The sequence below is a fragment of the Daucus carota genome, chromosome 2, assembly GCF_001625215.2.
Source record: "Daucus carota subsp. sativus chromosome 2, DH1 v3.0, whole genome shotgun sequence".
Taxonomy (NCBI): domain Eukaryota; kingdom Viridiplantae; phylum Streptophyta; class Magnoliopsida; order Apiales; family Apiaceae; genus Daucus; species Daucus carota.
The window spans coordinates 53,369,915-53,383,923 of NC_030382.2; the positions used below are offsets into that span (position 1 = coordinate 53,369,915).

Below are 14,009 nucleotides of genomic sequence, written 5' to 3' on the forward strand. Positions count from 1 at the left end.
TTGCAGAAAGAGGAGATGGAAGATCTTTCAAATCAATGTCAAGAAAAAGTCAATTTTGAGCAACTTATCACATATATTCAAAAAGACCATGAAGATAAGTCTGCCAGTTAGAAATATATTATAATGAGTTGAAATTTGGATAATAATTTCAGGAATACTATACGAGCGTGCTCTTTTACATAAAAATAAATTCAGAAGAAATATCATCATATTTAGTATGTTTATACGAGGACACCATGATCTTTATCAAAAGCAACTTGTTTAACGAGCTTAAAGAATATGACACATTAATTTGAAATGACGGATATTGATCAAATGACTTCGAGTATAAGTCAAGCAAAATAAAGACGAGATCTTTGTGTTAAAAACAAAATAAGCAGAACAAAATAAAGATGGGAGTACTAAACAAGTGTAAAATGAAGTATACATAATAATGAAGTTTGGAACTAAATGAATAAAAATCAGTAAAATCCGACATTTTTTCAACAGGTTGAAAGGCTGAAATATTCGATTCACTCATCCAGATATAATATACGTAGTTGGACGACTAAGAAGTACATGGAGAAACCTAAACTGCAAGATCACTTCACTAAAGTAAAAATAATTTTGAGATACGTCAAAGACCTACTCCCTCTGTTCCGGTCAATTGTATACGTTTCTTTTTCACTGCTCGACACGCTTTTTAAGGCACTTATAAAACATAGTTCTACAACTTATTTTTAAGATTTTCTTTTTTTATATAAAAGTATAAATGTTATACTTTTATACAGAAAAAGAAAATTTTAAAAATAATTTACAGAACTATGCTATACTGAAGCATTAAAGTCCGTGCCGCGCCCCCGTCCCCCAATGTATACTATTGACTGGGACGGAGGGAGTACTTGATTATGATTTATTTTACGCACACCTGTAAGATTCGAAGTTAGTTGCCAGTAAATGGTGATTTTGGTGATGATCTATGGGATAAGCACTTCTGGATATGTATTTCATATCCATTTGACGGTATTTTCATGGTCATCAAACAAGGAACAAATAGTTACGCTTTCATGATTTTGAGCGGAATATATTACAATAGCAAGTGGAATTTTCATAATCAATTGAAGAAGTGACAAATATTTACTATCGGGATGTTGAGCCGAATACTATCGGGATGTTGAGCCGAATATACACCAGTAGCAGCATGCACGTGTCAAGTTTTATGATTAGAATACATTGAGATAAATTTAACAAGAGAAGGTTCTATCACAATGTATATGGATTAATCCAGCATCGCATCTCATTGTTGGAATAAACACACAAATATGAAATATTATTTTGGGCGAGAATAAGCAAACAACAAAATTGTTAAACTGTTGCATTGCCGAGCTGAAGACCAATTAGCAAATAATTTTACAAAACCACTAAACAATAGAAACTGGGAATGCAAAATCGCGTTTAAGGGTGAGTGTCAAAACCCATCAGACTTACTTTGCTATGCTTAGCTGTTAGGATAATAAATGAAAGTATTTTATGGTACTGTATACAGAATTAGTAATAATAAATATGTGACCAATCGGCCAAGCTAGAATGGTGGAATATTTCCGCTATAAATACTGATATGCATGATGTATTCAAAAGGGAGAAATAATAGAATAAGAAGAACAAGGTGCCTCTGTATAAAGCACAGAACAGCAGCTCTGGAAGAAAAGAATACTAATTTTGTTTTCTTCTTGTAATATATATATATAAATATCAATTGAATAAATCCCACTACCCTTCCAACACAAACAACAAACAAAAATGTTACTTCTGCCTAAAAAAATGACACCCAAATTGGTAAAGATTGAAAAAAAAAAACACATGTGAGCTCTACTAGTGGTCTCAATGGAGGAGTTGACTGCCATAGTCATTGTTAAACTTCTCATATCGAGGAGTATGCATATGAGCAGAGGGCCTCGTATTCTTCAGAGCTACCATGATATCTTCTTGCCTTATTGGTCCTACCTTCGGCAATTCTGCTTGCAAAAGAAATCAATACCGTCTATTAATAAGTGAAATCACATTTCAGGGGAACATCAGAAGTACCAAAGTACCAAAATTTGGTCATCATATATTATATTTAATTATTATTATATCATTATTATATTCCTATGAAAAGATATAAGACATATATATTGGTCATGACTTTTTTACATAATGATTATTCATGATATAGAATTCTATCCCAATATAACTAAACATTTTAATTTTTAAAACCGGAACAATTTAATTGAGAAATTAACTCCATAAAATTCCTATCACATAAATATGAATTAACTCTATAAAATTTCTATCATATAAATATAGGGAGTCAGCAGAGCTTTTGTGCGGATCTGAGAACATAAAATAAATTAGATATTTGAATAACGAATTTTATTTATAAAACATATTTAAGTTATTTAACTTAAAAATTCCTTTAGACTTCTATATTAGTTTGTCATACAAACAACTACTACTCTTATGTCTAAAAAAACTCCAACCCAAATTAGAATTACCTATTTTAACTCTAAAATAATCCCGTGTATTGTGGACCAAAAGAAATATAAATCCAGTGCAAATCATTATATACACAAACAGTCAATGTTTTAAAAAACCGCGATTCATTACAAATTCCCGACTAGTCCTTAAAAAAATATTTCACCGATTTGATTTTAAAATCCGATTGATCTCCATAGTTTATTCTTAAATAGTATAATTATAAAGGCTAACATATAAATACATCCGATTATTACTTCGCTTAATCCTTCCGGTCAGCCGCTGAAGAATTCTTCATCGGCAGGTCAACTGATTATTTCCGATTTAAGATTTTTACAAACATGAAAACACTATACAAAATTATAATAATGTCAGGAAATGGGTAGTAGTATTACTATTAGTATGAATCAGTAATAGCAGTAGCATATTAGTAGTGAGGAGTAGTGGTGTAGTAAGGGCTGTATAGTCATTTTCCCATTAATTCTGTTAAGTCTAGCTAGTCCAGCTGTCATGTGTCTGTACTTGTGTGTTGTCTATAAATAGGAGTGTGGAGTTGTAAATGAGATTATGCATATTATGAAATACAACTTCTTCTCCAAGTTTCTCTCTCTCTTCTCTCTAACTGATTTTCCCTCTCTTTCTCTCTCTAAACTCTGTCTCTCTCTCCTGATCTGATCTCTCTCTCTCATTTCTCTCTCAATTCTCCATCTCTCTGCCTCAATTCACCTCTGCTTAGCTATAATCTACTGTTCTACTACTGGATTTCCTGTTATTTCAGTTCATAAACACAGAAAACACCAAAAATAGCTTTGTCATACATTGAAGGCATGACAAATTGGTATCAGAGCACTTAAATTAGATCCAGCCACTGCTTCTATCTCACTGTGCTACTCAAAACGACTGGAACGGTTGTGGAATCACTGCAATCGCATAAGTAAATCTGTAGAATTGATCAAAACAGTCCAGGTACTCTGTTCTGTGACTTTTCTTTTAGATCTGAGATTTCTGTTGATTGCTTTGGAGTTTACTGTTAAGATTCTATAGATTACAGTCGTTTTTGTTAGTATATACTGTTAGAGTATTTGTTGTTGAGATTTGTGTGTTTTGGGAGATTGTATTGCTGTTTGGTGAAGTAATTGAGACAATTCAGTGAAACTGAAGTCATCTGTGAGGCATGATGAATGACATGGTAGTTTATGAAGGTGTGGACACAGAATTTGATAAGGCTGTGTTAGGACTCAGGCAACAGCTTAAGGATGATGAGGAAGCTTTAGAACAGAAGCTTGTAAAGCTGGAGTCTAGTATTGCAGTGGCAAAGCAACTGATGGAGAGATTCCTGAAAACAACAGCTGATAAAGCTAAGAAGCAAGCATCACTGGGTAGCACAAGAAATGTGCAAGGTTTACAACATCTTAAGCTCAGTTTCCCTAAGTTCAGTGAAGGTGATGATGTGGAAGACTGGTTACAGGACTGTAATCAGTACTTTGAGGTATTTGGAGTCAATGAGAGGAAGAAAGTGACAGTTGCAGGAATGCATTTGGAAGGAACTGCCAGGAGTTGGTACCACATCTACTCCCTTCATAATTCCATTTGTGAGTGGAAAAACTTTGCTGAACAAATAACTCAGAGGTTTGGACTGATGGATCAGGAGTTACTTATGGAGAATTTCAATCAACTTAAGCAAGTTGATTCCCTAGAACAGTACTACAATGAATTTGAGGGGTATGTGGTGCAATTAAGGGAGAAGATTCCTTCATTGACTGATGCATATTTCCTAGAGAGCTTCATTGGAGGAATGCAGAAAGAGATTCAGCAAGATATTAGAATTCTTACTCCTACAACTAGGGAAGCAGCTTATCAGATGGCTAGATATCTAGAGCAAATAAGGAGCGGTAATGAGAAAGAAAACCAACAAGTCACTAAGGCACCAGATAAGGAGAAGCAAATAGTTGCTAAGGGCAACTTGTTACAGTTGAAAAGTTCTGATAAGAATGAAGAAATATTAAAGGAGGATACACCTGGAGAGGTGGTGTTAGATACAGAAGAGTTGTTGTCAGGTGAAGATGTAAATTCTCAACCAATGAAGGAAATGGTTGCCAATTGTAATCAGCTGATGAGCAACTATGAAATCTGCACAAATGTAAGCTCAATGGAGCTGGCTGGATCTGTCTACATACAAGACTTACAACAGGGAAAGGGTAATGACAATCTAAAATCTGAGATGACAATCCAGTTAGAAGAATTGTCATCAATCATTCCTACAAGCAGAAAGGTGCAAAATAAGCCATCGAAAGGTGTTTACAACCAGTTCAAAGATATGAACAGAAGTAAAGTGAAACTAGAAGTTGCAGTAAAAGTTTCTGTGGGCAATCAACTTAGGTACTGGTTGGATACTAGTTTGGATTTTCTAGTCATGGAGAAGCTATTGCTGGAACCATCTCAACTGCAATGGAAGGTCTATATCTTTGAGATTGGGAATGCAGATAGATTGCAAAGCCAAGGCCAGAATAGTCAACAAGAGGGTGATTATGGGTTTGGCAATATTATTAGTGAAAGCCATCAGAAAAAGGTTGATTATGGGAGAACTGGGGTTGTACTACCCTACAAGTGCCAAAATATGGTGCTGGAAAATGGCAGACTTGAAATGCACAAGTCAAGGGGACCTGAATACCATGGATTAAGTAACAGTGTTGCCATATGTATATTTGATCCAGGAGGAAGATTAAGTTGCTTTCATGGTGTTCTAGTTGCTGTTCTTGTTGGGATTTTACTAGTTCAGTATATGTTGCTTGAGACATTACTTCAGTCATTATCCAAGCTGCCAGCTAAGGCAACTGAACAAAAGAAGGAACCTTTTCAATTGCACAAGGAGGTGTTTGACACTAAACTTTACAATTTAGCTGGAGTTCAAAGTCAGAATGTCCAAGGGAGTGCAGGAGCTGATATGATTTTGATTGAAAATAATCAACAATATGATCCTGTGAGAGATGGAATGATTGTACAACTAATGAGGACTGAAGTCATTGAAGCTTGGAGAAGAAAGTATACAATAACCATCTTTGATCCAGGAGGGCAGAAAGGTGGCATTATCATATACATAAGTGGAGTGGGAAAGATCAACCATGAGGACATGGTTATTTTTAAGGGGGAAGGATTGTCAGGAAATGGGTAGTAGTATTACTATTAGTATGAATCAGTAATAGCAGTAGCATATTAGTAGTGAGGAGTAGTGGTGTAGTAAGGGCTGTATAGTCATTTTCCCATTAATTCTGTTAAGTCTAGCTAGTCCAGCTGTCATGTGTCTGTACTTGTGTGTTGTCTATAAATAGGAGTGTGGAGTTGTAAATGAGATTATGCATATTATGAAATACAACTTCTTCTCCAAGTTTCTCTCTCTCTTCTCTCTAACTGATTTTCCCTCTCTTTCTCTCTCTAAACTCTGTCTCTCTCTCCTGATCTGATCTCTCTCTCTCATTTCTCTCTCAATTCTCCATCTCTCTGCCTCAATTCACCTCTGCTTAGCTATAATCTACTGTTCTACTACTGGATTTCCTGTTATTTCAGTTCATAAACACAGAAAACACCAAAAATAGCTTTGTCATACATTGAAGGCATGACAAATAACTTATGTATTGTTACAACAAATTAATCGAAAAGTTTTTTTTTATCTTGATAAAGTATGCTAACAATTACTCCTCCACTAGTAAGATTTTCATATGTTTCTGCATTCATCTAATTTGGTCAGACTCCTGTGAATTGACATCTATGGTCTGTGCATTGTTATTAATTTTCTAAAGGATGGACTATTCATGATATGCTACAGAATGTCTATGCCGTCCTTCAGCTACTATGTACTTACCATTTTTAACCACAAGCATTTTATTTCGGATTCAAAATCCTTAACTACTAGGATATGAAGCATAGATGACATACCATCCTCAGGCACCACTTCTTGTTTTTCCTCCAAGCATGTCATTAACCGTCTCAGGGGCTGCATTGCAGTCTCTTTGCACACTAGTCGTATATCTGAACCTGAATAGCCTTCTGTCTTTTCGACCATTAAATCATATGGGAGTTTCTCCGCATCAACTGCAGGGGGCAATAATTCCTGAAACATGGATCTTCTTGCTTCTGGTTCCGGAAGTGGAACAAGGATCTTGAATTAGATTTAAAAGAGACATCTCAGATAAATAAAGTGTCTTTAATTATAAATAATACTTCATGTCATCACGTTATATGCTTATTTGGATTTAACACATTGATGTTTTACTCTCGGGTAAGACAAATGTGGTGACAAAAAAAAAATCACAGCATACCTTAAAATCTTGTAACCATAACCAAATTAAATTGATTTTTTAAAAAAGAAGAGTTTAAGGTCCTTAAGTTTCCACAATATCCCAATTCTATAAAAGAAATAGCTAACTGTTCATGTACTTGCTAGTAGCAAGATGCATGTGCAGACACTATATGCAAGAAGCATTAAAGCAAGCAAGTTCAAGCTAAGACAGTTTCTTCTAGTGCAAACCCCGGTCATGTACTCAGTAAATAGGCGATATTCTTTTTGTGTTTTCATAGTGAACAAATATTCATAAAGTAATTTAATATTCCAAATTCCAAAATACATGAAAGTCTTTGGATTGACTTGAATTTTTAATATCTATTAACTATCATTAGAAATATAGAGTTAACAGCCAGCTAGAGTTATACCCGTTTCTCAAGACGACGGAGCAGAGCAGCATCTAGTTCCCAAGGGAGGTTCGTTGCCGCCAAGACAAAAACAAGCTCATTTGTTTTTGTTAATCCATCCATCTGCAATCTTATCCATATTGAATCTTTCAAATTAAAGCATTATGATTTACACTATCATAGATGTTTTCAAAATAAATTATGAAATTTGATATATTTATCTTCACTAAAACTACCTACTCTGATATAACTATATAAGAGGTTATTGATAAGCCCCCATAATGTATAGTCATTCATATGAGCACATAGATGATTGCAACTTAAACTAAATATGAGTCTGTTTGATGTATCAGCGCCAATATGACTCTCAATGATATGTGGACTATGCAGATAGACAAAACAACAAAAACTTATTTAAAGTGGATTAGATTAAATACCTTTTCCAACATTGTGTTTGAATCTGCTGGTTTATCTACTTTGCATAAGGTTACTTTTATTTTTCTATATCAGGCCATGTAAACTTAATGATGTTTCAAAAATCATTACAATACTGTTCTCTATATTATTATGTAATAAGGTCTTGTAGCTTGCAAGTTGCAAGGCTCAGATCATCAGGAATTCAGGAGAAGTTCCTTCTGGATGTTCATAAAGTTTGTGGATAAATTTTCATCTATATATAATGCCTAATGGTTCTATAACAGAATTCTGGAAACAAAATAACAAATTGATAAAAATAGCATATGAATGCAATAATCACTAAAATTCTGAATGTAACTACATCACGAGTTTCAATTTTTAAGTAAATATACAAGTCGGTACATAGAATAGCACTAGAAGAAAAAATTTATAACCTGTATGAGTAGCTCAGTCTTCAGTCGCCTACTCGCTTCATGCTCACTGCGAGCCTCACCTCGTTGAGTAATGATGGCATCAATTTCATCAAGAAATATAGTGGAAGGTGCATGATGCCTAGCAAGCTCAAAAAGTACTTTCACCAATTTCTCTGAATCACCTGCCATGCCAAACATGATCAGAATTATAGTAAAATTGTTATTATCTTGTGTCGAATAATAAAATGTTCATTTAAACATTAACGAGATATCTTTATTTATAGTCTTAATTATATAAATAACAGTCTTTACATATGACGAGAGGCATACGGTAATGCAAAGAAAATAACAATGACTGCAAGAACAACTGTCACCGAGAAGTACCCCGTATTCATGTAATACCATATTTCCACAATCTCTAACACCATATGTTGAGCCTTTTCTTGAGCAATTACTTAGATAATGATAACAGATACTCTATGGAACTGGCCATAATCCTAAGCACCACATCTGATTCACAAATAAAACCCTAGTATCTAGACACCCTACAGTTTTTACTCTTTTATCATCATAGAACGCTGGCTTGCATTGCCTAGATGCATGGACAGACTCTGCACTCCTCGAGTATGAGGGAAAACAATTTGGATACTAAGGCACTTGCATGGCCTTGGTGGAACCCAAGCTGAGTAGATTAAGTAAAAAAATAATGTGAGATACAACAGAAGTTCGATAATATATCTGTACCTCATCTTTTTAATTCATATATTCAAGCCACTGAACTTCTACTTGATTGCCAATACTCAATCTTACAAATACATAAAGATAACCAATGAACAAGCTTTAGGTGTACATGCAAATGCAACAACAACAAAAAAAGAAGAGGAAGACTACGTATTTTTAGAAAATAGAAAAAATGAACACAGTATGCGTGATCAGTCATTTAATAATCATGGTCCTAAACACAGTATAGACACTCTGCAACATACCTCGCCATTTGCTAACAATAGATGATGCTGAAATGTTGAAAAATGTAGTTTTGCACTCTGTTGCAACAGCCTTGGCAAGCATTGTCTGCCACATAAAAATATAACCAGCTTATATAAATCAATAAAACCTAAGAGGATGAATATATGCACCACATGTACTGCTAACAAAAGTATTACTGTTGACGTGCGTCATGATTTAATGTACTGCAAAGAGTGTTGATAACAAGATTCTAATTGAGGTTCATGGCCGGAATCAGGATCTGGCGGTAGTGTGTCATTCATTCACTTTGCATGAAGGAAGAGACACGCCATTTTCACAGGGTTAGTGACCAAGGGCCAGTTACACATATATCATATACTTGATATTAATACACCGTGTATGTCTATCCATGTGAGTATAGCAGAATAGTTTTCAACCTTATTACTTCTTTATTCATACAAAATAGGAACCTTCATATAATCCACTCTATATTACTCCTTCCTCTTTCAACCTTTATTTCGAACCTTTTATCTCTTAATAATAAAACAACACATCTTTCCTCCTCCAGTGAATGCTTCCAACCTTTTATATCTTTTATTCATAAATAATAATGCTATGTTCACGACATGTGTGAGGTGTCCACCTCAAAGAAGGGTTTATTGTTCGGTTATTCCGGGAAAGTTTAAAGAATCGGTCCATAAAAAGGGGGTTAAAGAATGATGCCTTATAAAGAAGGCTAAAGGAAGATCCCTGCATAGGGAGGTGGCCATGCCAAGAAAGACTGACAGGTGATCCTTGCAAAGGGAGGTTGCCTAGGTCTGGTCATGAGCGTGAGTGTTCCCCCAGTCTGTGTCCTCCTTGAAGTAGAGTATCAATCTCTTCCACCAAGTGTGTGGACTAGCATCCTTTGATGTTTAAAGATTGGATTGAAAACTTGAGGGCGTGCCCCTTTCGATTAGACATGCACATTAAATAATGGTGAGAGATAAAGAGCCAACCACTATCATGGGACACCCAAGATGACTGCATGATTGGTGAGTACTAGTTTGCGGGAAACTAGTACTCACCAAAAGCAAAATACAAACTACAAATTAATCTAAGCCATTAGATCAATCTAATCTAATGACCCCCCTAGAATTTACCACACAATAAACATGTACCCTCCCACACATGATTCCACAGATTCCCTCCATTTCTAATATGATTTTTCCCGTCAATCGTTTCACTTTTTTTGAAATCCGACTTCACTGTATTTTTCATCATCTCCCAACAATCAATTTCCAGACCATATTTAAATATATTTCGATGTGATTTATAAGTTTTTTATTTTCGTTTTTAGTTTTTATTCGAAGAGAGGTTTTTAGTGGAGTAGCACCCTACACACACACACACACACATATATATATAGGATTCCTTATAATTACAGTAACAAATAATTACTTAGAACTGAGAATATCAGCATTTATATTGTCAATAGAGAAGAAAAAGGAATACTACACACCTTTCCTGTTCCTGGAGGGCCAAAAAGGAGAATACCTTTCCATGGCGATAAAAGACCAGTAAAGTACCTACAACAAAACAGGCAATTATAAGCCTCGTCAACGGAAACTGGTAGTCGTAGATGTTCGACATATTTAGCTTATTTAGGAGAAACTAGGCCCTAAAGACATTTGCCAATAAAGAAACTAATGACCACAGCATCATACTAAATCATGAATATAAAATAGACAATAGAACAGAACCAATGGTAAGTAAAGTTTTAGAAGCTGTATTCATAAGCTTTCTGATACATATCATAGGCTTATAAAATTCCAGTTCTGAACATATTTACATATTGGTTGGGAATTGATAAACTCCATTGCATTATACTATAGTGAAGAGACATTCTCAAACACAGCATGCATACAGCTTTGACATTAAACCCGGAGCTATTAATCAATTAGAGGAATATTAAGATTATCTAAGAAATAATTGCTACTGAAGAATTCAGTTAGAAAATAAATCTAAAGAATAAAGAAAAAGTTACATGTAACTAAAACAAATATAATAAGGATTTTCAGAAAGGGTCGCAACTCATAACTCTATAATGGACAGAAATGTAAAACTAACTCTCGAGTCTCGCACAGCATAAAGCAAAATCAGGTAATGAACTTAAGGTCAGAGACAACCTACTTGGGATATTTTATAGGCATGACAACTGCTTCTTTAAGCAGACGCTTAGCATTCTCTAACCCTTTTATGCTTTCCCACTTCACATCTGGACTACCGCGTATGATATCCCTGTAAAGACGGCACATAAGTATGATATGTGCAGCAACCAAGTTAAGACCTTTTGTTTGATATATGCATTGTGTTGCAAGAGCCACAGCTACAACAGAATATACTTAGTCTTCAAGTGCCACTTACCTACTTAAACTCTCAGCTAAAGTGCGCATTTCTGCAGATTCAAAAGGAGGAAGAAGAGCTTTTTGCCTGAGAAGGTCCAAATCATATTTAGCAAATTAATAACTAATATAATAGAATTAGCACCCGGGTCTACTTTTCAAAAGATAAGCTCATACACTGCACAGACATTCTACTTCTTCTCATAATAGTGGTCATTGGTGAAACATAGGAGCAAGGATGACATAGTGTATATTGTATCTGATGAGGAAGAATCAATTTCGAGGTACAAGACAAGGGATCTTACGGCCTGTCATTGATTCTAGCGGACGAAACTCCATTGTCATTTACCAAGGACCCTTGATTCTGAAATAACATCAAATCCCTAAAAAACAATTACCAAAAAATAAACAAATTTTACTTGACCAATACTAACACAAACTACCTGACTTATAAACTGCTCATAAACAGCCATATCAGATGTGTTCTTCACATGTCCATTTCCATTTGATGCTACACTCCCATTTGCAACATCTTTACCATCAGGGTGACCATTTGTATTGGCATCTTTGCCATTAGTCTCTCTCTTCCTCCCAAACTTCACATCATAAAACATCTTAAAATCCTAAATGTTGGGAAAGAAAACATATAAATATAAAAATTTGAACAAAAAAATAACCAGAATTTTGTTTGTGATACATGAACCAATAGTACTTTAAGCAACCGAAAAAACAAAAATCAAAAAAAGGGTATCCACTAATATATAAAATTTGTCATTATAAACACAAAATAATAATTAACTGTTTATAGTTTTGTATTTAAACATGAGCACCATACAGGGTTTATCCTCTGTCATCCCAATACTAATTCGTAAGCCTGTAAGTTGCCTACTCAGGAAAAAAAAACTCGCTATATGTGCATACCCCAGGAGTCCGGGACCGGAGAATTTTATTTGTTTGATCGAGGTTAAAAGTACACAGTCCCTACTACATGTTGGAACCCAAAAAGTTTATTCGCTATATATTAGTTTTTCGCTATTATTCCCTTTTCAGGTATTCATTTATAGATATATAGATGTAAATAGATGCTTCGCGATCAAACTATTATCACATCATCATCCTATTAACAATAATCTAATATATATTTTTCAACCCGTGATCACGTGAAATAAAACTGAGATTGAATCTAAAGTAGAAACACCAACAAACTTTTTAGTAGAATGAGTTTTCAATCAAGTTGCGAAATAAACTAATACATACACGATTAAGCTTACTATCTACAATTCAGCGGCCAAACATATTCATTCTAGATAGATACGAGCAATTTAATAATTTAATTGTGTGTATAATTGACCGAAATTAATAAAAAGGACCTGGAATGACCAGCGAGTGATGGAAGGTTCGTCGGCCATGAGTGAAGAATCGGGAGAGAGATCTCTCCGGACAGCTTTGTGTCAAGCGTAATCAGACGCTTGATGGTGTGATTGCTGTATCTCTAATGAATGTGACTTGTATGTTTATATATGTTGAGGGGAGGTCCTCTGTATGTCGGGGTGAGTCCACATCTTATGATTATACAATTGCGTTTTGTGCGCGTAGACCGTAGTGTTTAACGTTTATATGTGCAGCCCTATTTTTAAAAAATCGGGTAATTTATAGGAAATAAAATAATGAAATATTTATTAAATTTAATCAAGAGAAAATCCTTTGATTAAATATAAAAAATTTAATAACTAAAGTAAGGAATAGAAATAAAGTTTAAAACACAATTAAATATATTATATATAAAAACCATTAAAATGGTAACACAAATCATAAAAATTAAGTTATATTCATCCAAGCTCATAACACGAATAACCTCTTTGAAAACGCAAAATTCTAGTTTTTATTTAATTAATTTATTCATCTATAAATTATAGATCATTTATAATTTAGGTTTTTAAATTGAAAAATCCATTTTTTTTTATATTTTAATTTAGAAAAAAACTTTCAAAAATGGGAGTAACCGCTACTCATTGCCATGGTGAAAACTAAAAAGACGCTTAAAAATATAAAAAATCAAATTTTTTCGGATTAAAATAAAATTTTGATATGTTAATTTATGAGTGATTTTAAAAATACAGTTGGTGAATTTTTTTGACATGGAGTACACTAACGTGTAGAAATATGCAATTTAATTTTAAGCAAACGAAGATAAAAACTTAACAAAATGCAATTTTTAATATACTAGTGAACTCAAAATTGGAAAATTTCGTCACTCATGTTCATGAAATCCATGGTAAACTAACATATCAAAACTCAATCCGTGAAATTTTGATTTTTCATGTTTATAATTTATTTATTTTTATAAATTTTTCACATCAGTATTGACCCGCAGTCGTCAATCAAAATTTGTCAGAGGAGCTTGAATGAAATTTTTCCAAAACGAAGATATAAAAAAATAAATTATTATTTAGGGACCTAAACAATAATAAACGACCTATGGATAATTAACTTATCTTATTTAATTTAAGGCCAAATCTCTCCATTTTCAAATAAATCGATCCCAAAATCATACTCTTCTTTTTATTTATCTTTATATTAATATCAATTTTTTTATCATTCAAATAAGAAATTGTCGAAATCGAAAATCTCCCGATTTATCTTTCATATA

The 14,009-nt window shown here is 34.0% G+C and overlaps 1 protein-coding gene across 1 annotated transcript; it reads right to left on the reverse strand.

Moving 5' to 3' along the window:
- Window positions 1-1,677: 1,677 nt before the first annotated feature.
- On the reverse strand, window positions 1,678-12,942 carry LOC108209563 (uncharacterized). Its single transcript, XM_017380531.2, has 11 exons — window positions 12,730-12,942; window positions 11,803-11,982; window positions 11,665-11,723; window positions 11,382-11,447; window positions 11,148-11,255; window positions 10,477-10,543; window positions 8,996-9,080; window positions 8,031-8,191; window positions 7,201-7,302; window positions 6,427-6,649; window positions 1,678-1,994 (listed from the first exon to the last, which is right to left on the reverse strand). Exons 1-11 carry the CDS (start codon window positions 12,766-12,768, stop codon window positions 1,861-1,863), a joined length of 1,224 nt encoding a protein of 407 aa, XP_017236020.1. The 5' UTR covers window positions 12,769-12,942; the 3' UTR covers window positions 1,678-1,860.
- Between the last annotated feature and the right edge of the window lie 1,067 nt (window positions 12,943-14,009).